The sequence below is a fragment of the Neovison vison genome, chromosome 6, assembly GCF_020171115.1.
Source record: "Neovison vison isolate M4711 chromosome 6, ASM_NN_V1, whole genome shotgun sequence".
NCBI lineage: Eukaryota > Metazoa > Chordata > Mammalia > Carnivora > Mustelidae > Neogale > Neogale vison.
In genome coordinates, this window is record NC_058096.1 from 217,121,178 (window position 1) to 217,144,377 (window position 23,200).

The 23,200-nt window shown below is 53.0% G+C and overlaps 2 protein-coding genes across 4 annotated transcripts; one reads left to right on the forward strand and one right to left on the reverse strand.

Moving 5' to 3' along the window:
* The first annotated feature begins 5,148 nt into the window (after window positions 1-5,148).
* On the forward strand, window positions 5,149-8,866 carry ANGPTL6 (angiopoietin like 6). Its single transcript, XM_044254254.1, has 5 exons — window positions 5,149-5,724; window positions 6,412-6,589; window positions 7,140-7,327; window positions 7,409-7,679; window positions 8,421-8,866. Exons 1-5 carry the CDS (start codon window positions 5,149-5,151, stop codon window positions 8,609-8,611), a joined length of 1,404 nt encoding a protein of 467 aa, XP_044110189.1. The 3' UTR covers window positions 8,612-8,866.
* On the reverse strand, window positions 8,820-13,137 carry SHFL (shiftless antiviral inhibitor of ribosomal frameshifting). Of its 3 annotated transcripts, none has more exons than XM_044254256.1 (8): window positions 13,050-13,137; window positions 12,450-12,573; window positions 12,205-12,254; window positions 10,815-10,853; window positions 10,491-10,640; window positions 9,969-10,072; window positions 9,689-9,843; window positions 8,820-9,130 (listed from the first exon to the last, which is right to left on the reverse strand). In XM_044254256.1, the coding sequence occupies exons 2-8, from the start codon at window positions 12,499-12,501 to the stop codon at window positions 8,898-8,900; spliced, it is 783 nt and encodes a 260-aa protein (XP_044110191.1). In that variant the 5' UTR covers window positions 12,502-12,573; window positions 13,050-13,137; the 3' UTR covers window positions 8,820-8,897. The 3 variants fall into 3 exon arrangements, with proteins under 3 accessions (XP_044110191.1, XP_044110192.1, XP_044110190.1); XM_044254257.1 differs by having other exon boundaries at window positions 9,689-9,735; window positions 13,042-13,137; XM_044254255.1 differs by having other exon boundaries at window positions 13,042-13,134.
* Window positions 13,138-23,200: the final 10,063 nt, after the last annotated feature.

The window sequence follows — 23,200 nt, forward strand, 5'->3', positions numbered from 1 at the left end:
GCTTCCGGCGCTGCGCCGCTTACTTCCGCCGCCGGCGTGGTGATCACGTGGGGGCGGCACGCGCGGTGCAGGCGGGCATGCGCACCAGGTAGCAGCAGGCAGGAATCCGCGGAGGGGTTGCTATGGAGACACCCGGTGCTTGTTTCTACGGAAACCGGGCGGGGCTAGTGTCTCGGGGAAGCAGCTTGGGCTGCGGAGAATTGAACCCTGGGTTCGAATCCTTCCTCGGCCCATTTACACCAGCTGGGTGAATTTGAGAGCCAGTTTATCCACTCCAAGGCTCCCTCAAGTGTCCTAAAGTGAGGATGGTGATCACTTCTCCTCTGACCCATTTAAAAAGATGATGTATGCACAATGCTTGGCCCGCCAGCACCAGGCCCTTGGGGAACAACCAGAGAAATGGGTAGAGCGTGACAGTTAGACATGTGGGCCTCAGCTCCTGAGGGCCAGCTGTCTTCCCCGGAGGCCCTGTCTGTGGCTAAGAGATGGAAACTCCACATCACCTTCTGGAAACTTAGGGCAAGGCGGGAGCTTTGTGAATAACTCACCTCCTCCTGGTTTCCGCTCAAAGCCCCAGTGTTGGCCTCAGGCTTCTGGCTTCTACCCCAGAACCTTGGGGTGGGGGAAAGGGACGCTCCCAACCTCTCTTTCCCTGCCCCATTGGTTTCCTTCCCCCATAAGCTTCCCCTCCCTCAGCTGTCTCCCCTCCCCCATTTGCTTCCCCTATCCTGGTTCTCCTCCCCAATTCTTTCCCTTCTTCTCTTCTGTCTTTCCCTTCCCACCCCTGCCTTCTTCCTAACTCTGTCTGCCTCTGCCCCAGCTTTGTCTCTGCCATCAGTTGTCTCTCATTGCCTTCAAGTTTTGATCTCTCCTGTCTCTGTCTCTATTCCCTTTTCTCTCTTCACACCCCTCTTCCTGACTCCCCCAGTCTCTGTCCATCCCCCCCATGACTCTCTCCTCCTCTGTCTCTTGGACTCTCTCTCCCTTCTGTCAGTCCCTCTCTATGACTTATGAGGTTTCTTCTCTGCCGCCAATGGAGGAAGCTGGAGGGGACTGCGGGTGGGGGGCCATGGGGCCCAGCGTGGGGGGGCCCCAGCCCAGGCCTGGAGCCCAGCCTGGCAGCCTCTCTCAGATCTGGGACGACCATTTCCTCTTTCAGCCCGGGAGTCCACTCGGGTTACGAGTTCGGGACGGTAGGAACTGGGCAAAGAGGACTGCTCCCTGAGACTGTGTCTGCAGGTCGGTGAGGCCTTTGTGCAGGCTCTGGGGGGCTAGACGTGAGTCTCTTTGTACCTCTGAGAAATGACTGCATGCTTACTTTTGCCTGTTTTGTCCCTGCATGATTTGGCCTGAGGAAGTGACGCTGTATGTGGGAGACAAATGGGAACATGTTCACTGTGGCGGGCAGGTGGGCGGGTGCCAGGGGTTCACTGTACACCTAGTTAGCACCTCTGTGCTTGCCAGCGTGAGACCCTGTGTGCCTGGGTGTGTATGTGTTTGACACAGAACAGATGTACTCCACCCACAGGGGATTTTCCTTTAAGTCGTGGTGTGTGTGTGTGTTTGTGACTACATTTTGGACACACAGTTGCTGCTGGAATCTGTGCTGTGTTTCCAGGTGTGTCTTGGTATGTGCCCATGCCAGGCAAATCCGCACACACACACACACACACAGATTCCTTTGTGGCTCTGTGCAGGGGTCCCCATGTCTCGTTGGATATCCGTGTGTCTTTGTGCCTGCACTGTTACAGGCGCCTGGGTGTGTGTGAGGGTTGTGGTTATTCGTGTGTGAATGCTGGAGCCAAGTTGCTGAGTCCCATCATCCTCCAGCTGTGTGGCTGCAGACAAGTCACTCACCCTCTTGCACACTCAGTTTTCCCTGTTGTAAAATGCGCCTGCCTACAGAAGAGACCGGCGCTGGTTTTGGAAGACTGAGATTAAAGGTGTGGAGTCGAGAGTCGTGTCTGATGCAGCAGGTGCTGCTGATCTGACGTCTGCTGTCGTCGTCTTTCTCTGTGGTGTGTGCGTGTCGGAGGTTGGAATCCCGCTAGCCTCCCGGGGCCTGCAGCCTCCCACGCTCTGTGCTCTGCTGTGGGGGAACGTCCGGAACGCTGACCTGTGTTATCAGGCTCTGGTGGCCTGGGCAGGGGGATCTGGCAGTTCTGCCTCGGTTCTCACGAGGGAAATGCTAAATATTTACAGTTGGAATCCCGGGCTCAGCACCACAGCTCTCACCCCAGGCTCTGGGGCGACCAGCCTCCTCTGTCCTGCTCTCCCACCAGCCTCACCCCTTCCTCACTTAGGCATTCCTGCTGCACCCTCAGCTGCTCCTGCGTCTCCTTGTGCCTACTTCGAGCCTTGCCAGACGCAGGGTCTTGGTCCTGAGAGGTGAGAGGTGAGAGGTGAGAGGGCGGGAGGGCAGGAGGGCAGGTGGAGGCTGATTTTGTCTGTTGGGAGACCTGGGCTTCCCTAGGTCTCCCGCTTACCCCGGGGTTGAGATCCTGGAAGGCGGGATCTGCAATCTGGCTCCAAGGGGGGGTGGTCCATCCCTGTTGTGGGGGGCCTGGTGTCTTCAAGGGGGGGGGGGCAAGGAGAGCTCCTGTTTGGTGTGCGACTATGAGGGTGAGGAAGCCTTTCTCCAGCTCAAAACCCTCTGGGGTTCCCACCTCATACAGGGAAAAAGCCCAGGTCCTCGAGGCCCACAAAGCCCTGCCGATTTTGCCCCGTTCCCTCCCTGCACTCACCTCCTCCTGCTCTACCCCTTGCTTACTCTGTTCCAGTCTTACAGGCCTCCCTGGTGTTCCTTGGGCACATCAAGCAAGGTCCTAGCTCAGGGCCTTTGCACTTGCTGTCCCTCTGCCAGGAATGTTCTTACCCTTCTCTCTTTCTACAGGTCTTTCCTCAAATGGCATCTTCTTCCTTTTTTATTTTTTCCTTTTAAGATTATTTATTTATTTATTTGACAGACAGAGATCACAAGTAGGCAGAGCAGTGGGCAGAGAGAGAGGAGGAAGCAGGCTCCCTCCTAAGCAGAGAGCCTGATGCGGGGCTCGATCCCAGACTGTGGGATCATGACCTGAGCCGAAGGCAAAGGCTTTAACCCACTGAGCCACCCAGGCACCCCTCAAGTGGAATACTCTTAGTGAGTCCTGACCCCGTTTAAAATGGGCCCTCATCCGGGGACTCCCACCCCCTTCCTTGAGTGTTCTCCTAAACACTTATCATCCTCTGCCCTACCCCCCCATCTGCCTTCCCCACCGCGATGTTGGTAGGGATTTTTGTGTGTGTCTGTATTGGTCATGGCTGTGTTCCCATTGCCTGGAATAGCTCTCAGCATACAGTAGGCATTAAAGGAGTGCTTGGTCAATGTGTGAACAAGGCAATGTGTGTGACAATGAAGACCCCAGGGCACGAGCCTGTGTGACCGCCAGGATGTCTGGCTTTGGACATAGTGGGACTTGGGAAATACAGGGGTGATGTGTGGACACCTGTGACATGTTCTGAGTGTGGGCAAGTGCATGCGAGAGGCACGTATGTCCTTAGTCTGAGAGGCTGTAGGTAAGTGAATCCCAAGAATGAAGGCCACGGGGGCCAGGCTAGGAGGCCTCCGTGCATGCCCTCAAGGGAAGATAGTTACAGGAGCTCACCGATGTGAGCCAGGGAACACGTGGCAGGATGTAGCTGACCTGGGGCTTGTGGGTGCTGAGGTGTGTGTAGGTGGCACAAGGCACAGAACAAAACCCAGACACAGCCTCTGAGAGCTGATGTTTTGGTGAAGGAATTCAGATCATAAACAATGGCAAACGAATGAGGCAATTTCAGAGTAACAAATGCTGAAATGAAAAAGTTGGACTGTGACAGGGAGCGCCCAGGAGGAGCAGTGCTAAATGGGGTTGTTGGGGAGGGCTTCTGAGGAGGGGACATGTGAGCTAAGACCCAAATAAGGAAAGAGGGGGAGCCATGTGAAAATTCTAGGAAGAATGTTCTAGAGTGAGGAAATAGCAAAGGCCCTGAGGCAGGACCATCCTTGGTGTGTTTCAGAAGCAGCAAGGAGGTCAGTGTGCCTGGAACAGAGTGAGTGAGGGGTGAGTGGGAGGGAGAAAAGGGCGGGGACGGGATAGGAAGAGGGTGCAGGGCTTTGTGGGGCACAGGACTTTTGCTCTGAGTGAGCTGGGGACCACGAGGGGTTCTAGGAAAGGGAGACACATGGCCTGACTCTGGCAGCTGTGGAAGAAACAGACCAGAGGTTGATGACAGACAACTGGAGGCCTGGGGGGCCGCTGCTATAAGGGAATCCAGATGGAGTCTTGAGCTGGGCTCATGTTGGAGGGTGATGACTGTGCGGGACGTGGAGGAATTCAGGGCCTAAACAGAAGAGCTGACAGGCCTGGCTGATAGGTTGGATCTCTGTGAAGAAAGAGGAGACAGGGATGATTCTGGGGTTTTGGTCTGAGGACGTGGGAGATGGGGTGTCTGCTACTAGTCTGAGTTAGTGAGACTTAACCTCTCACCCCACCTCACCTCTTCCCACCCATTCTCGCTCTGCTTCTGCTCCAGCCTCCCAGGAACAGTCTAACCTCAGGGACTTTGCATTTGCTGTTCCCCCTGGCAGGGACGCTCTTCATCCTCAGACATCCTCATTACTTTCTCCCTCACTTCCTTCAGGTGTTTGTTCAAATGTCACCTCCTCCAGGAGGTCTTCCCTCCTTTCAAATTGCCGGGGCCAGATCCCCACATCTCTCCACTATTTACTGCTATCTTAGCACCACCTAATACACTGTATTAATTCCTATAGTTTATTGACCTTGTTTTTTGCCCAAGAGGGCAAGAATTTTTGTGTTTTGTTCCATACCGTATTCCTTAGAACAGAGGCTGGCACACAGCAAGCACTCAGTGAACGCTTGTTGAATGAACGCACGACATGCTGTCCTGCAGGGCGCCTGGAACTCAATGGAGAGCCGGGGGTGGGATCCCATTTGGGCATTTCCAGCCAGGTGGCGGGTAGGGGGCTGCGGAGGGGCTCTGCGGGGAGACGAGCCTGCGTGGACCTGGAGTAAAGCAGGTTCGGCCCAGCCGGAGAGCTGGGGGCCCAAGCTAGGCTCCGGGGGCTGCCCTCCTTCCCGTTCGTCCTCTGCCTGCAGGTCTGCCATGTCGGCGCCTCCGCTGCGCACGCTGCAGCTGCTCCTCCTGCTGGGTGCGACGTGGGCGCGGGCAGGCGCCCCGCGCTGCACCTACACCTTCGTGCTGCCTCAGCAGAAGTTCACTGGCGCCGTGTGCTGGAGCGGGCCGTCCGCTGCGCGCCCGGCCGCGGAGGCCGTGAACGCCAGCGAGGTGGCGGCGCTGCGCATGCGCGTGGGGCGCCACGAGGAACTGCTGCGCGAACTTCAGCGACTGGCCGCGGCCGACGGCGCCGTGGCGGGAGAGGTGCGCGCGCTCCGCAAAGAGAGCCGCGGCCTGAGCGCGCGCCTGGGCCAGTTGCGCGCGCAGCTGCAGCATGAGGCGGGCCCGGGGGCGGGGCCAGGCCCGGGGGCGGAGCCCGCTGCGCTGCTGGCGCTGGTTGGGGAGCGCGTGCTCAACGTGTCAGCAGAGGCGCAGCGCGCCGCCGCCCGCTTCCATCAGCTGGATGTCAAGTTCCGGGAGCTGGCGCAGCTGGTCACCCAGCAGAGTGGCCTCATCGCCCGCCTGGAGCGCCTGTGCCCGGGGGGTACGGGCGGGCAGCAGCAGGTAACCTCTAAGCTCGCCAGGAGTCGTAGCCACTTCTGTGTGCAACATTTGTTAAGACGCGGCTCCTGCGACCCCACGCGCGATCGCTGATCCGCAGTTTTGAAATCCGAAAAGCTCCCCAAATCGAATTCCGACCTCTCCTCCCACAGCTCATTTGGGTCAGAACGCGAATGTGGCCACTTAATATCATTACTTCTCCACTTACTATAAATATTCGTAGAGTCTGTAATCAAGCATATTATTATGTAAAGACTAAAGACCCATGTTATGGAGGTGTTATGCGATTAGACGTCTGTCCTATGTTACTCTTTCTAAATGCTACCATATTATCGTTAATTCTGGAACATGGCTGGTCCCAATTTTGAGTAAGATTGTTGCTCTGTGACAACCCACACCTTACAGGGCTGTTGGGAGGATTCCAAGTTAATACTCATTATTGGAGGTGCTCAACTCATTATCTCTACTTTGCAGAAAAGGAGCGTCAGAGGCACAGATCAGTTCAGCTGTGAATTTAGGTCCAGCTCTACTCTTGAAAGCTAGAGTTAGGCTTTGGGGAGTATCGGTTCTAGGGCTGGGACATGCCCCTGCCTGATCTCCCACCTATCTGGGTGTTGGGGGATTAAGGGCCCCAGTATCTTTTCAACTGAAGGCTACTGCAGTCACATCTGAGTCTCTTGGTCATCCCAGGTCCTGCCACCACCCCTGGTGCCTGTGGTTCCTGTCAGTCTGGTGGGTGGCACTAATGACACCAGCAGAAGGCTAGACCGAGCTCCAGAGCCCCAGAGAGACCAGACCCTAAGACAGCAGGGCCCCTTGGCCTCTCCCATGCCCGCAGGGCACCCTGCTGTCCCCACCAAGCCAACAGGTAAGATGAGGGCAGGGCTCTTGAGGGTGTGAGGAGCTAGGGGATTCCAGTGCAGTGGATAGAGGGAAATAGGAGCCAGAATTTTAGTGGTCGATTTCTCTCATGGTAAGGAGACCAGAGGAAACGATGCTTTTATTCTGGTGATGGAACAAGGAGCTATGACTCTCATTCTGATAAAGACCAAAATTCTTACTGTGGTATGAAAACAGGGAAGGAGGTACTCTTCCTTTGATGAGAGGACAGGGAATTTAGGACTGCCCATTGGTGAGCATTTAAGCTAGTTTCTGAGTGTCATGTTCAGGATTTCTATTCTAGTGAGACTGTAGAACCAGGATTTAAGTACCCCAGGCTCCGTATTTGCTGTAGTGAGAAAAGAATGAATTAAAGTTTTAACTCAGGTAAGGAAATGGATATTGGGGCTTTTATTGGTCAGGGAATGGGAGAGGCAGGACTGCTATTCTGGTGAGGGGATGAGGGGAGAAATCAGGACTCATCCCAATAAGGGGTTGGTTGGTCCCGGCACTGCCTTCCCCCATCTCTGTACCCACAGGTCCGTGGCAGGATTGTGCAGAGGCCCACCAGGCGGGCCACAGGCAGAGTGGCGTGTATGAGCTGCGACTGGGCCGGCATGTAGTGTCAGTGTGGTGTGAGCAACAGCTGGAGGGCGGAGGCTGGACGGTGATCCAAAGGCGGCAAGACGGCTCTGTCAATTTCTTCACCACCTGGCAGCACTACAAGGTGGGTGCAGGCAGGTAGGGGGAGGGCTGGGCAGAGGGTGGGGGACCTCTTTCTGACCTTCTGACTTCCCTGTTCTGCCAGGTGGGCTTTGGGCAGCCTGATGGGGAATACTGGCTGGGCCTGGAACCTGTGCATCAGCTGACCAGCCGTGGGGACCATGAGTTGCTGGTGCTCCTGGAGGACTGGGGAGGGCGTGGGGCACGAGCCCGTTATGATGGTTTCTCCTTGGAGCCTGAGAGTGACCACTATCGACTTCGGCTTGGCCAGTACTATGGAGATGCTGGAGACTCTCTTTCTTGGCACAATGACAAGCCTTTCAGCACCGTGGATAGGGACCGAGACTCCTATTCTGGTAAGGAGGGCTCTTATTCTGGTGGGGAGTGGGGATGGGAGGTGGGACTCCTAGGGAGGAAATGAATGAAAAGTGGGGTGAAACTTCCCTCTGAGAAGGATCAGGGTAAGCAGGAGAACAGAGAGCACTTTTATTTTGGTGAGGGGATGGAAAGCCTAGATTCCTTCTTTGATGAGGCAAATTCTTTCCAGTAAGAGTCAAGATTCCTGTTCTGGTGAAAGGAAGGGAGTGAGAGCTAGAAATCTTATTCTAGAAAGGAAGTAGTTGGATTTTTTCCCCCCCAATAAAGGTAGAGCTCCTGGTTTCCAGAAAAGGGTGGAAAAGTGTAACTTGTGCTTTGGTAGGGTGATAGGGAAGGAATTAAAGATATTACTCTAAAAAAGATAATGGGGGCACCTGGGTGGCTCAGTGGGTTAAGCCGCTGCCTTCGGCTCAGGTCATGATCTCAGGGTCCTGGGATCGAGTCCCGCATCGGGCTCTCTGCTCGGCAGGGAGCCTGCTTCTCTCTCTCTCTGCCTGCCTCTCCATCTACTTGTGATTTCTCTCTGTCAAATAAATAAAATCTTTAAAAAAGATAATGGGGGCCAGGGTTCGTACTTTGGGGAGGAGAGAGAGGACCTCAGGTTTGTATTCAGGAAGAGTGAGGAAGGCCAGGGGACACCTGACGGAAGCCTTGCACTAGTGAGGTAGTGGAAGAAGCATTTATTTTGGTGACAGGATATGCGGTTTCTCTCTTCTCAGGTAACTGTGCCCTGTACCAGCGGGGAGGCTGGTGGTACCATGCCTGTGCCCACTCGAACCTCAATGGCGTGTGGCACCGCGGTGGCCATTACCGCAGCCGCTACCAAGATGGTGTCTACTGGGCTGAGTTTCGTGGTGGGGCTTACTCTCTCAAGAAGGCCGCCATGCTGATCCGGCCCCTGAGGCTGTGACCATCAGTCCATCCATCCTCTGGGTCCCAGGGAACGTTTGTCAGCAGGAGCCCACGTTGTCCTGGCCACACTTGCTTTGTGACTTGGCGTGGGCCACATCCCATAGCCCATCCTGGTGTGGATCTGCTCCCCCGGCCCTGAAAACGGGACCCAGGAATCCCCCTGCCCATCTCTCAGACCCAAATGGCTCCCCGAGGGCGTTTAGATCTCAGTTTGAGCTCATATTTTATAACAACACAAAATCTCCACAGAGTGTGTCTGGTGTGCATCTGCCCCTTGTCTGGGGTCACTCCCTAGGCCCACCCTCCTCCCCGTCGTCGCTGCCGTCGCCTTCCTGCTCCTCCTTTAGGTCCTCCAGGATGAGGTTGTCCAGGTCTTCTATGAGGCCCCCCTGGCTCAGGCAGGTGGCCACCGTGGAACCACTGCTGATGTGGGGGTTGCTGGGGTGCAGGACTTTGGGTAGGTGGTTCTGCTTCCGGCTCTTGGGGTGCGCGCAGGACGTCCCAGGCATGTGGGGCTCTGGGGAGGGAAAGGTTCTGAGGCCATGGAGCCTGAGGCCACCCAAGAGTTTGGGGGCAAAGGGGCCATAGCCATGGGGCGCTCAGGAGGGGGAGGGGCCTGGGCCAGAGCCACAGGAAACTCAGAAATGAAAGTCACAGGTATTGAAGCCACAACAGACCCAGGGACATGGGCATTACCTGAGACTACAGGACACAAAACGGGAACCAAGAACACAGACCACAGGGGCAGAGGCTGAGTCATGAACAGGGTGAAACCACAGAGCCTCAGGGGCAAGACCACAGAATGTGGCTGATGGCTATCAGGAGGATCAGGGTCTTGGGTGGCCTGGTGTTGGGAGGCCACGGAGAAGGGGGGGTGGCCATGGAAGATGTGAAAGGAGGGGCCGATGCCATGGGATGCGCTAAGTGGCTCTGGGAACGGAGGCCTTAGGAGGCACATGGAAGAAGCAGGCAGGCACCTTGGTACTAAGGCCCCAGAGGTGGATGTCCCAGGAGTCAAGGTCAAGCAGACTGCCCTGAGTGGAGGGAGGTCATGGGGGACATGCTGGGCTCTCACCTCGCCGGTTGTAGCAATCGGCAGCCGAGCAGGAGTGGGTGTGGGTGCTGCGGCGATCCGTGTCCCGGTCCCAGCGCGGAGGGAGGATCCGTGTTGGATACACGGGGAAGCCGCACCCATAGCAGGGGGATGAGGACCCCATTTGTGCCCAGCCCCTGGGGGGGGGGGCAGGGTCATGAGGGTCCAAAGGTAAGGCCGGGGGCAGGGTGGGACCAGGGCAGGGCTGGGGGGGTGCAGGGCAGGGTGGAGGTGGGGGTTGGGTGGGGGTCAGCACCCTCACCGGAAGTTGTGCCGACACCTCGGGCAATGGAACTCAGCCACACCCCACATCTTGTCACCGGGCACCGGCTCATAGCGCTTTCGACACTTCCTGCACCGGGACACCTGTGCATGTAGAGTGGGGAGCAGGCTCCTGTCAGAGGGGCGCCCCTGGAACTTGATACTGGCCGCAGTGGGAATAGGTACCCCATGGAAACTGACAAATGCTACAAATCTGGGGTTCTCCCCCCACCTCCCTGCACTAGCTGGGCTACTAAGCATTTACCAGAAGCACACCACTGATCAGGGGTTCCAAATCCAGACCTGGGATTGTGGTTTTGGGGTCAGGTTTGATTTCGGTGGCAGCTGTCAAAACTGTGGAGCCTGAGGTCGGGCTCTGCGGTAGGGGTGGAGCTGGAGGGCCGGAGGGATGGGGTCTGAGATGGAGGCCGAGCTCCGAGATTGTGGGTGAGGGATTGGGCTCTTGGGGTTGACACTCTCAAGTCAGAAGTATGGGTACCGAGAAGGGGGATTGGGTCATCACCTCCTTCCGCTGTGGTACGCGCCGCCACCAAACGTGGTCACAGGAGGAGCAGGCGAATTGCCGATCCACGGCGGGAATGAGGTCTTCCTGGGCTCGCTGGAACATGCGGAGGTTGGCTTCCGTCAGGGGCAGGAGGGAGGTTGCCACAGCCTGCAGAATGGGGACAAAAGGGAGGTCACGCCTCACTGTGAACCTAAACACACATCAGCCCTCTTCCCTCTATATACATGTCTCCCTCTCCTCATCCACGGATGCCCTCCACTCTCCCCGCCTGTGGATGTCCTCCTCCACTCTACCTACTGCTGTCCCATACCCTGGACTCACCTGGATGTCCTGGTCCTGCTTCATGTCCTCCGGTGGGTCCTGGGTGGAGACATCAGGGGCAGAAAATGGGGACACAGCTTGGACCTCTTTTTACCATTATTTGTTGGGGCAGAGTGGCCAGGTTCTGACCCCATATGAGTAGGAAATCCCTAACTCCGGAGGAGCTTAGAGAAGGTCAGGTGCATGACCTCAGTTATCCTCAGAGTCGCCTTGAGTGGGGACACACCTACCACCCCCATTGCTGAGATAAAGAAACAGAGGCTCTGAGCTGGGAGAGGGTTGCCTGAGATCACCCTGAGTGCGCATGGCCCAGCAGGCCCGGACCCCATGCTCCACACTTGGTGGCGCTGTGACCCATCGCCTTTTTGAGTCCATGCGGCTCTAAGCTAACTTCTTGGGCTCTGGATTCAGAGAGATGCAGGTTCCAATCCTGACTCCAGCGTTTCCAGCTGTGGGAGTGGAGCCAAACCAGTAATGAGGGGCATCTCAGAGCGCCATGGCTGACATTCCAACTGCCACCTGCTTGCTGTGTGAACCCGGCAAGTGACGCCATCACTCTCCATCTCGGTTCCGTCGTCTGTAGCACGGACGTGATAACGGGACCGTCTCAGTGGATCAGTATGGGATGAAATTCAAGAAAACCCTACTGCAGGGGGAGCGCTCACTTTCCTATTACCATTTTCTTTTTATTTGAAGTAGGCTTCATGCCCAACGTGGGGCTTGAACTCGTGACCCTGAGAAAGAGTCCGCATACTCCCCTCCCCCGCACCGAGCCAGCCAGGTGCCCCTCTCATTATTTTGATCATACCCTTTACATGAATAAATGTGAAGAATACAATACGTACCTTATTACACTCTAACAACTAGGGGGGTGCTTTCAGGCAACCAAAGTCATTTAAGAGGTAAAAGAGCCACACTGCACCTGTGCCTCAAAGCCTTTCATTCATTCATTCATTCATTCATTCGTCACATGGTGTCCTCTGCCCCTCTCTCCTCCCCCATTTCTGTTTATCCTAGCCTCTTCGCCAGTTGCTCATTCTGTTGCCTCTTCCAGGAAGACCCTTTCCAACCACCCCACTTTCCAGGATCACTATTCCTCACACCCCTTCCAGAAAGCATTTTCTGACCTCCAGGGTCCTCTACAATGACACTAATCCTGATTTGCTTCACTGCCTAGTTTCGTCTCTCTCTCCCACTCAATGCCATCACCATGTAATGAGCGCCGAGTTTGCACACTCCCTGGTTGGACCTGTGGCTGGAAAGCTAAGTCTATGTGGATCATGAACTGGGGACTGGTGGTGCACAGAAGGGGCTCATGGATATGCCAGGTTCCTTCGGTTCCCCCTCCTCAGATACCCCATCCTTTGACGGGGGGGGGGGGGCAGTTTACCTGGGCATCCAGGTCATTACTCAGTTCCTGTCCATCTTGCTGCTTTACCCCTGGTGGCAAGAGTAAGTGTAAGTAAAAGGTCTCTGAAGGATCTTGTGGGAGTTTCAGGGTCCCCCAGGGGCCCAGTACAGACCCTTCTCAGAAGATCATCTCAGCGCCTCTTCCTACCCTTAAACCAGATCACACCTCTCTAGCGCGCTCCCAGCTCCCAATCCCTACCAGGTCCCGGACCCCAACCGGCTCACCGTACACGATGGAGCGCCCCACTCCCGTGTGGTCGCTGGCAAATCTCCTCATCAGAGTCCCCGCCTTACTGGAGGATACCTTCCCATGAAACTTCTCCCGGAGGCGCCGGACGCTTTTCTCCAGCTTGGGGAGGAAAGGGGGGTCCCGATCGCGTAAGGAGAGGAGCAACTGACCCTCCTCCACCTCTAGGCATCCTTCTTCCAGCCTGAACTTGACCCTTGGTTTTGGTCCCCCGCCCCCCCCCCCCCGCCATCCCTCTACGGCATTTCCTGGAAAAAGCCAAAGTCCCCACAGGGCACTGGGGGAGAGAGCGGACTGGGGCCAGCGTCCCAGGATGAGGGAGGAGGCTGGCCAGGTAACCCCTGGCCTCTCACCCTTGACCCTGCAGCCCCCGCTTTTCCTTGAGGAGGCCTCATCTCACCCGGGGGATGTGGCGGTCATTCTTTCCGGGGGAGGGGGGACGAGTGCCAGCCAGGCGGTAGGTCTGGGCTTCGGATGGAGTCCCCAGAAACTGCGAAGCCCCCTCCGCGCCCCCGGCCCTTCCTCGGCGCCTCTCGCTAGCCCCCCGGCCCAGCCGTAGCCATCTCCTACCTCCACACCTTCTTGAGACATGGTGGCGGCGGCGCAGGTTCCCGCGAGGGTCCGCACTGCGCGCTCGGAGCCCCCCTACCTGGGCGCGCCCGCGGGTCCAGCAGCCGCGCAGGGCAGGGGGCGGGGCTTCCGGACGGCCCCGCCCTTCCTCCCCGGCCCCCTCTTTCGCTTTCGATTACTGGGGGTGACGGGGTAGACGGGGCGCTCTGGCTCCGCCCCGGCTCCGCCTCTGCTCTTGCGCCCCAGACCCGGGCGGGCGCCAGGGGTCTGCACCCTGCGGCGGAGCGCGCGGACCTCGGGCGGTGGAGGCGGCGCGGCCTCTGCAATCGGTCACATGTCCCCACGCTGCGCGGGGTCCGCGTCTTCACGTCCCTCGTGGGGGCGGGGCCGCATCGGAAGGCCGCCGCGAATCTCCGTGCCCCCTTCAGCTCTCGCTCCCCCCACTTCATCGCTCGCTCTCCTCCCCTCCCTCAGGAATGAGGACCTGGGCCCCGTGCTCGCTCTGAGTCTCTTAAACGGGGCCATGTCTTCTTTCCGAACCTCAGTTTACTCCTCTGTAAAATGGGGATGATACAGTGGCTACGTCTTGGTTGTGTGTGTCTGCCAGGATTCGAGACCCGGGGTAGAGCGCGTAGTAGCACCTGGGGTTGGCGAACTCGTCACTGGGCCACTTACTGTGTACCGAGAAGATGCTTGTTAAAAACAGAGGTTACTGGTCTCTAACAGTCTGGCGGCAGCAGCCTGTAGTCTAGGGGTTCCTGGGAATCTGCACCGTAAACTGGAAGGTGGAGAATCTTCTCGGCTAGCACTTTCTTTTACCCCCTAAAGTAGGCTCCACACCCAAGGTTGGGCTTGAACTCGTGACCCTGAGAGCAGGAGTCACATGCTCCACCCACCTAGCCAGCCAGGGGCCTCTATTACATAAAGATATTTTTTAACAAACGCACCAAAAATGGAGCTTTAAAAAACATAGATGTTCTAATGTTTTCTCCTTGACCTCCAAAGCTTTGTTTGTGGGTCTCTGCACCCCATCTGGAGCCAATTAGTGAACAGAAACAGTTGACGGTTCTTTGTGGCTGAATGTGGAATTTCCAGCAGGGAGGGGAGCCTGGAGGCTGCAGAGAGTACCTGGGATTTTATCCTGAAGGAAGGGGGGAGGTGTGGAGGGGAATCTCTTGTTATATAGATACAGGATATATAATATATAGTATGTAATTACTACTTATCCAGTGGAGAAGGAGGCTGTAGCCAGGGTGGGTGACAAGCAGGCAGGGAACAGGTGGGAGACCGATCCAGCTCTAACATGAACCAGGTCTGCTAGATCCTTTTTTTTTAAAGAGATGGAGAGAGAGAGACAGAGAGTGAGAGAGAGAGCTTGCGCCTGTGGAGCACGCCTGGGAGGGGCGGGGGGGGGCACAGGGAAGCGGGGAAAGACTCTTAAGCAAGTTCTGTGTCCAATATGAGCCCAACTCAGGGTTCGATCTCACAACCCTGAGATCAAGTCCTGAGAGGAAACCAAGAGTTGGACGCCTAACTGACTGAGCCACCCAGGCGCCCCCAGATCTGCTAGATTCTCATAGTAACGGCCATCATATCGAGCTCTTACTCTGTGCCAGGCACTGTTCTGGGCACTGAGCACTGAACAGTCTCATAGAGTTTTTGTGCATCAGGAATCTAGAAATGGTTCTGCCGGACTTTCTGGCTCAGGGTCTCTCGCAAATATTGGTCACCATGTTGGCGGGAGCTGCAGTCACCGGAATGTTTGACTGGGTCGGGAGGGTCCTCTTCCAAGATGGCTCATTCAATGTGATGGGCAGGTGGTTGCTGTTGGTGGGATGGCTCAATTCCTCCCTCCTTGGGTGCTTGGGTGCTTGGCAGTTGGCCTCCCTAGAGCAGGGGATCCAACTAGAGAAGAAAGGCCAGGTGGGAGTTGCATCTTTTATAACTAGTGTTGGAAGTCACACAGCATCACTTCCACCATGACCTTTAGTATGTTAAAATCAAGTCACCAAATCTGGCTTGTGTTCAGGGAGAGGAGAAGCAAGACCCCTCCTTCTGCCAGCTCCTATCTTCCCATCTCCTGTTGGAGCCTCTCACTGGCTGCACCAGACGGCAGGGAGAGCCAGGGAGCCAGCCCCGCGGTCAGCCTCTCAGAGCAGTGGATTCGGAAGGACAAACAGAAGACAGAACCAGAGTATTGCATTTTGGCCACCGTGGATGGACAGGGAAGCAAACATTTCCACTGATCACATGGGGGCGCTGCCTACCCACCAACAGTTTTCTGACTTTGTGGCCATCTTGGCCTGGCGGAGTGTGGCTTGTAGGTGTGTCGTTGGTAGTCTTTTGGAGTATTACTGCATTTTATCTTTTGTCTTTATGGAAAGGTGTGGCTAGGGAGAAGAGATGTGCTGATAACAGCGATAAGAACTAGTCCCAGGGCATGGAGGTGGCTCAGTGGGTTAAGCATCCCAGTCCTGACTGTGGCTCCAGTCCTGGTCTCAGGATTGCAAGATCGAGCCCCAAGGTGGACTGTGCGCCCAGCGGAGTGTCTGCTTGACATGCTCCCTCATCTTCTCCCTCTGCCCTTCCCCCACCAAATAAATAAATCTTAAAAAAAGAAGTATAGCCTCTGACATGTTGGTTAGTTGAGTCAAAGACTGAACCCTTACTGATCTATCCATTTGATGTGGTTTTGGGATGTAGGTGAGGTTTGGGGGAGGGGGTGAAGTCCAGAGCCGATGGCCAAGAAAGAATTCTTGAAACATCTGGTGAAAATGGCAGTTTTATTAACCACGGGTACAGGACCTGTGGGCAGAAAGGGTGGCAGGGGGGTTGTGAGGAGGAATTGATTCTATACCAAGCTGTTGAGGGAGGTTAGGACAAAGGGAGGTGTCCAAAAGGTCCTTCATATGCTAAAGAAGATCCTCAGGCTCCTGGAGGCCTTCCTATTATCAAGCTAAGTACGTTTTCCCCTCTAGCAAAGCATTAAGTAAGTTGGAAGTTTCCTGGAGGAAGGTCACACGTATGGGGGAGAGGGGGTTGCGCGTGTCAGCTTGTGCTTGGTCCTCAGCCAGGCTTCTGCTCCCTCATCACATCCGTTAATTTGATGGACAGGCGTCAAGTGCATCCTTTGGTGGCGGGTGTGGAGCTGGGTACCATTTCTGCCCTTCTCGCGCTCATGGTCTTAATGGTAAAGAGAAGCACAAAGCAGATGATATCACAAGTAATTATTATATTCGATGTAGGAAAGAATGCTAGGATTTGAAGCCGAGGGCTAAGAAAGAGTTCTTGATACATCTTTGGTGCAAAAAGGTGGTTTTATTCAAGCACGAGGACAGGACCCGTGGGCAGAAGGAGCTGTACTGGGGTCAGGAGGAGTGGCCCATTATCCACATTCAAGTTGGGAGGGGTTTGGTGATAGCATAAGTCTCTAAAGCATTTTGGAAGCAAGGTTTCCTGGACCTTGAGGGGGCTAGCTGTTGCTGGGAGAAGGTCATTTATTACTGCGGAATAAAACCCTGGTCATGAGACTCCTCAGATATCTGTCGGTGCGCCATATGCTTGGGCGATGATTGCCAACATGTACTATCTTGGGGGGTTTAGAGATAAAGGAAGAAGCTTTCAAAAGAATTTTTATTAAAGTAGGCTTACAGGATGGGGGTTGGGGTGTGGGCTAAGATTGCCTTTTGCCCTTAGCAAAGTTCAACAACGAGGCAGTTGAGTCCCGAGAGGAAGGTCACTTTGCCTGTTTCAAGGACTTGTTAATGGGTTGTGGGTAGTAAAGACATTTAATTATTTTTCTTCTGCCTTTGTTTCTCACATTGAATGTATGATATATATCCCCCAAAAAGTCATTGAGGGGTCCGTGAAAAAGGATAACACATGGGAATCCTGACCTAGGCAGGGTGGCCAAGGAGGGCTTCCTGGAGGAGGTGACCCTCGAGCTGAAATCCTAACACTGTGAAACACTGTGCCAAGTGGTCGAAACTCTGTATTTCGTATGATCCTCATAGCACCCCACAAAGGTGGTGAGGCTATTACAAATGGGAAAACAGGTTTGGGAACTTACTCGAGGTCTCTCTGAAAGAATTAGAGTTTCCTAGTCGAAGAGGCCCAGCCTGTGCACTTGAGGTGGGAAGCGGTTTGGTCCATCACAGGAAGCTAAAGGCCACTGGGGGTGGGGGCAAGTGGAGGGAAGGGAAGCTCAGGTCGAAAGAAGCCAATCTTTTAGCCCGATACTTGGAGGCTTAAGCTGAGTGACGGGTTTAATTGTGGAGGCGGTGGACACAATCGGAGCATGTGTGTGCCTCGCACAATTTAGTAAATTTCCCCTGAATTTAACCAAATGAAGAAAACTTGGGAATGCCCAGAGTTGGAGGTTTGGGGAAGCAGGAAATCTCCAAACAGTGAAGGCATCTCTTGGTAGAACGGTTGGGGAGGGTAACTTGGCAAAACCTACGAAAGCAATCTGCATGGTATTTGAACCATTTCTTTCATGTTCTGGATTCTGACGCTTTGACATCTTGGCGGGATGGCCCCTCCTTGGGCACACACACCAACCATTTGTGTGTGTTTCTGCCTGGGATCTCCATACTACCTTTACTTTCTGCACTGCATATTTCTCTAACAATTGGATTTTTTTTTTTTTTAAAGATTTTATTTATTTATCTGTCAGAGAGAGCGAGAGAGTGAGAGGGAGCACAGGCAGACAGAGTGGCAGGCAGTCAGGGGGAGAAGCAGGCTCCCTCCGGAGCAAGGAGTCCGATGTGGGACTGGATCCCAGGGCACTGGGATCATGCCCTGAGCCGAAGGCAGCTGCTTAACCAACTGAGCCACCCAGGCGTCCCTGGATTTCTTTTTTTTTTTAAAGATTTTATTTATTTATTTGACAGACAGGTCACAAGTAGGCAGAGAGGCAGACAGAGAGACAGGAAGGGAAACAGGCTCCCCGCTGAGCAGAGAGCCCTATGTGGGGCTCCATGCCAGGACCCTGGGATCATGACCTGAGCTGAAGGCACAGGATTTAACCCACTGAGCCACCCAGTCGCCCCTAACTACTGAATTTTTTGTTGCAACAAGCACCCATCACTTTTGTCAGTGGGACCAAAAAAATACTTAGTAAGATAAACCCAATTACTTCTAAAAATAATATGTATGAAATCCTGGGAATACGTCTTGGAGCATGACACCTAAGAGATGAAAAGTAGCTTGGGGTTTCATACTTGGCCTAGTCCTTAGTAAACGGAATGTTCTTCACAGCACAGAAATCTATTGTTTGAGTTTTGCGAAATCGGCTTCAAACACATTTCCAGGAATGCATTATGTGCAAAGGTTGGGTAACATGTTTGGGGCTCTGCTTAAATAAATTCAGTAAGTGGAAAAATTACAGTGGCTACAATACCTGGAGTGTATCCAGGGCTCCCTGTGTGGGGTGTCCTCGGGGCTTTGGGGTCATTCATTCATTCCTCTCCCTTCTGGCTTCCGTGTCACTGTCCCTTTTTCAGATGATGAATCTGAGTTTCGGAGTGATTAAGCGAAGTAGGCAGGGCGCCCCGCTTATAAGCAATGTCACTGGGACTCGAATGCAAGCCTGTGATCACACCACTCGTCACACTAGAATGGAGGGTGCGAAGGGTACAGGTCACGGCGGGTACACTTCGGAACCAGTCTGGGTTTGAGTTAGTTGCTAACTCTTGCTTAAACTTCCTGGGCCTCAGTTTTCCCATCTCTGAAATGGGAACAGAGTTGTGCAGTTTCCATGAGTTCATAGAGATAAGCCACGTCAACCTGTGCTGTCTGACGGGGAAGCCAGCCGCTGGCCACATGTGGCATTAGAGCACTTGAAATGTGACAGGTCCTAATTCAGATGTGCTGTCAGTGTCAAACGCTCCCGGATTTTGAAAATTTAGGTAACATATCACTGGCTTTTTTATATTATTGCATGTCGAAATGATAATATTTTGGATATACTGGGCTAAATAAAATTATCATAATTAATTTCACTGGTTTCTTTTTTTAATTTGAGACACAGAGAGAGAGGGAGAGCATAGGGAGGGAAGGGAGGGGCAGAGGGAAAGGGAGAAGCAGACGCTCCACGGAGCGCAGAGCTAGATGCCGGGCTTGATCCCAGGACCCTGAGATCCTGACCTGAGTGGAAATCAGATGCTTAACCCCCTGAGCCACCCAGGCGTGTCTCACCAGTTTCTTTTTGCCCCATTCATGCGACGACTAGAAAATGTAAAATTTCATATGCAGTTTGTCTTATAATTTTATGGGATTGTGCTGACTTAGAGGATACAAAGCAAACAGTAGCCTTCCAAGGAGCATGTAGCTGTTTCTATTATCATATCCCCTTGGTTTATGTTGCTTTTCCTAATGCGTGGCCCTGTGGGAGGACAGTCCTCTGCTCCAGTCCTGGGCAGGGTGGCGGGTGTTCCGGCAGCAGAAACACGCCGTTAAGCATTAACCCTGTGTTCCAGAAAGCTCGCAGGCCAACTATCAGGAAAGTGCATGTGAGGTACCTGCACCAGATCCCGAGCTCTAGGCCACCCCACATGACCTCACCTCTTTACGTTTGAAATTTCGATATTTTTACATTTGGAAATTTCGAAGATGGTGGATGGCTCTCTGCCCCGGAACAGGACTCTGCCTTTTCTTCTTTCTGATTATAAAAGTATAGTGTGCTTGTACCAAAAAGGAAAAAAAAAAAAAAAAAGTTAAACATTAAGAAATGTTTGGTTTAGAAAGAGGAAGTCTGTACACATAGGAAAACAAAACCTTAAGTTATGGTTTTGTCCGAGACCACTGGCGTGTCCACAAACATGGGGGAAACGGGGCCAGAGTACGTGAAAGCAAACTGTAGATAGTTCTGGTTCGTGGAGAGGGGAAGCGGGTGGGGGCTCGAGATGGGAGGGGCGTCAGTCACATTTTCTTTTCTATATGTCAGCTTTTTGGGGAATCTCTTTGCTAGGGTGTCCTCATGTAGCATTCAAAATAATAATAATACTCGAAGGGACAGTAACTCCTTATTGCCCTGGGATAACCCCCATTAAATATGATGGATATTTTTTCTAGAGCTTTGTCCTCTGCTTATTCTATTCTACTTTTTGTTTTTTTAATTTATTTTTATTTTTTGTGATTTTATTTATTTATTTGTCAGAGTGAGCACAGGCAGACAGAGTGGCAGGCAGAGGCAGACGGAGCAGGCTCCCGCTGAGCAAGGAGCCCGATGTGGGACTCGATCCCAGCACACTGGGATCACGAGTAAACCGAAGGCAGTGGCTTAACCAACTGAGCCATCCAGGCGTCCCTTATTTACTTTTTAAATAAGCTCTGCTTCCAGCATGAAGCCCAAGGCGGGGTTTCAACTCACAACCCTGAGATCAGCCCAGATGCCCCTTGAGATCTTTGTCCTTTGAACTACCTCTTTTTTTTTTAAAGATTTTTTAAAGTTTATTTATTTATTTATTTATTTATTTAAAGCGAGAGGGAGAGAGAGTGAGAGAGAGACAGAGAGAATGCACATGGGTGGGGGAAGAGGCAGAGGAGGAAGCAGAGGTCCTCTGTCCAGGGAGCCCTATGTAGGACTTGATCCTAGGACCCCTGGGATCATGACCTGAGCCAAAGGCAGATGATTAACCAACTGGGCCACCCAGGTGTCCCAAGAATGACTTATTTTTCTACCTGACTTCATCATGGTGACATTCAAAGAAAAACAAGAATTTAAAAAATATATGTCCAGATTTCTGAACCAATAGGGCTCGGGATCAAAAGAGGAACTTTGTTATCAGGGACTCTGGGAAGGTACATTTAGCTCTTCTGTCCTCTCACTTACAAAATGGGAAGAAAACAGTCCCCTTCTCAAAGAGTTGCCGGGAGAAGAAAAGGCGTTCATGGGTGAGCAGTGCTTAGACCAGAGCCTGCCCGTAACAGGTGTTCAGTGTTTGCTTTGACTTTTTTTTTTTTTAAGATTTTATTTCTTTATTTGAAAGAGATCACAAGTCGGCAGAGAGTCAGGCAGAGAGAGGGAGCCAAACACGGGGCTGGATGCCAGGAACCTGAGATCATGACCTGAGCTGAAGGCAGAGGCTTAACCCACTGAGCCACCCAGGCGCCCCTGTTTTGACTCTTGCCACATGATGTGGTCTCAGACCAGAATGTGGTCTCTCTCTGCCGCTTATCCATGGGGGACCCCAAACCCATGGCTGAACCTCCTGAAGCCCTTTCTTTGCTCATCCACGAAATGGGGAAACAGCACTTGTGCCTATTGTAGGGTTAAACGAGAGAATGAGACACACTGGAGATACCCGCTCTGGCTTCAAAGGGTCCCTAGGGGCTTCAGGAAAGAACCATAATGTTCCATATGTATATCCAGGCAGGCAGAGGAGGGAGCGTCTGGCTGGTGTTCCAGAAGGAGGTGGTATGTGGGATGCTAGAAGCTACAGGCATGGAACTGGGTGGGAGAAGGAGGAAGAACTGAATTGGTTCTCGAACCTCCCAGAACACCAGAGCCTCACTCGTTAAAAGGCAACTTTCCGGTGCCCACTCCGGATCTGCTGGAGATGCTCCCGCACCTCACCGGGTCTTAACTATCCAACAGATGCTGAGTGCCAAGTGTTGCTCTGCTCGTGAGGAAAACAGACAAAAATCTCTGTCCTGAAGCAGGCTTCTATCTTTTGTCCTTTGGGGGAGTTTTCCACCAGCACTTCTTCAAACATCTTTTTCTGTACTACGATTCTTCTCTGTCTCTGGGATTCTTTTTTTTTTTTTTTTTAAAGATTTTGTTTATTTGACAGACAGAGATTACAAGTAGACAGAGAGGCAGGCAGAGAGAGAGAAAGGGAAGCAGGCTCCTTGCTGAGCAGAGAGCCCGATGCGAGACTCGATCCCAGGACCCTGGGATCATGACGTGAGCCGAAGGCAGCAGCTTAACCCACTGAGCCACCCAGGTGCCCCTGTCTCTGGGATTCTGATGAGAGGAGCATTGGACCTCTTCCTAGTATGCTACAGCGCCGGCATAGAGATCGGATAATTTCTCTTGCTCTCTCCTCAAGTTCACTGCCTCTTTCCTTTTCGATCTCCATTCTGCTACTTAGCTCATCCAGTGAACTATTAATTTTGGTTATTGTATATTTCAGTTCCAAAACGTCCATGTGGTTCTTTCTTTCTTTCTTTCTTTTTTTTTTTTTTAGATCTTATTTATTTATTTGAGAGAGGGAGAGGGTGAAAGAAAGCATGAGCAGGGAGGGCTGGGGGGCGGAAGGGGAGAAGTTGATACCCCTCTGAGAAGGGAGCGGACTCGGGGCTCGATCCCAGAACCCCAGGACCACAACCTGAGCCAAGACAGGTGCTTAACCGACTGAGCCACTCAGGTTTCCCATGTGTGGTTCTTTTTCTAAACAACTTTATTTTTCTATTGAGGTTTTCTTTGTTTCCATTAGTTCAAAAGTGTTTGCTCTTACTTCTTGGGCATAGTTACAATACCTGGTTTATAGTTGATGGGGCGCTGCGTGGCTTAGTTCATTAAGTGGCACTCCCCCTGCTCATGCTCACTCTGTCAAATATATAAATAAAATCTTTACAAAAAATTTTTTAAAAGATTTTATTTATTTATTTGACAGAGATCACAAGTAGGCAGAGCAGCAGGCAGAGAGAGAAGGTGGGGAAGCAGGCTCCCTCCCGAGCAGAGAGCCCGATGCGGGGCTCGATCCCAGGACCCTGAGATCATGACCTGAGCCGAAGGCAGAGGCTTAACCCACTGAGCCACCCAGGTGCCCAATAAATAAAATCTTTTTAAAAATTAAGTATTTGATGATTCTAACATCTGCTTTATGTTAGGGCTGGTATATGATGATTTTCCTTCCTTTGTGAGTGGCTGGGAATATCCTACTTCTTCATACATTGAGTAATTCTGGATTGTATTCGTGAAAATTTGAATATTCTATATAACACAATGTTCAATTGTGATATCCTGGGTTTTGTTTATTTTTTATTTTTATTATTTTATTTTTAAAAAAGAGTTTATTTGTTTGAGAGAGAGAGTGAGCGAGAGAGCATAAGCTAGGGGAGGGGCAGAAAAGCAGACTGTAGCAGGGAGCTTGATGCAGGGCTCGACCCCAGGACCCTGAGATTGATGAAGTTCTCGAACCTAGGTGAGATT

Excerpts from the sequence above, each read along its gene's own strand:
- ANGPTL6 (XM_044254254.1), top strand. The coding sequence starts at position 5,149 with ATGTCGGCGCCTCCGCTGCGCACGCTGCAGCTGCTCCTCCTGCTGGGT. Across the intron at positions 6,590-7,139 it reads TGTCCCCACCAAGCCAACAG|GTCCGTGGCAGGATTGTGCA; the intron begins GTAAGATGAGGG and ends CTGTACCCACAG. Across the intron at positions 7,328-7,408 it reads CCACCTGGCAGCACTACAAG|GTGGGCTTTGGGCAGCCTGA; the intron begins GTGGGTGCAGGC and ends CTGTTCTGCCAG.
- SHFL (XM_044254255.1), bottom strand. The coding sequence starts at position 13,062 with ATGTCTCAAGAAGGTGTGGAG. Across the intron at positions 12,574-13,041 it reads TGTCTCAAGAAGGTGTGGAG|CTGGAGAAAAGCGTCCGGCG; the intron begins GTAGGAGATGGC and ends TTCCTCCCCAAG. Across the intron at positions 9,131-9,688 it reads CGATTGCTACAACCGGCGAG|AGCCCCACATGCCTGGGACG; the intron begins GTGAGAGCCCAG and ends TTCCCTCCCCAG.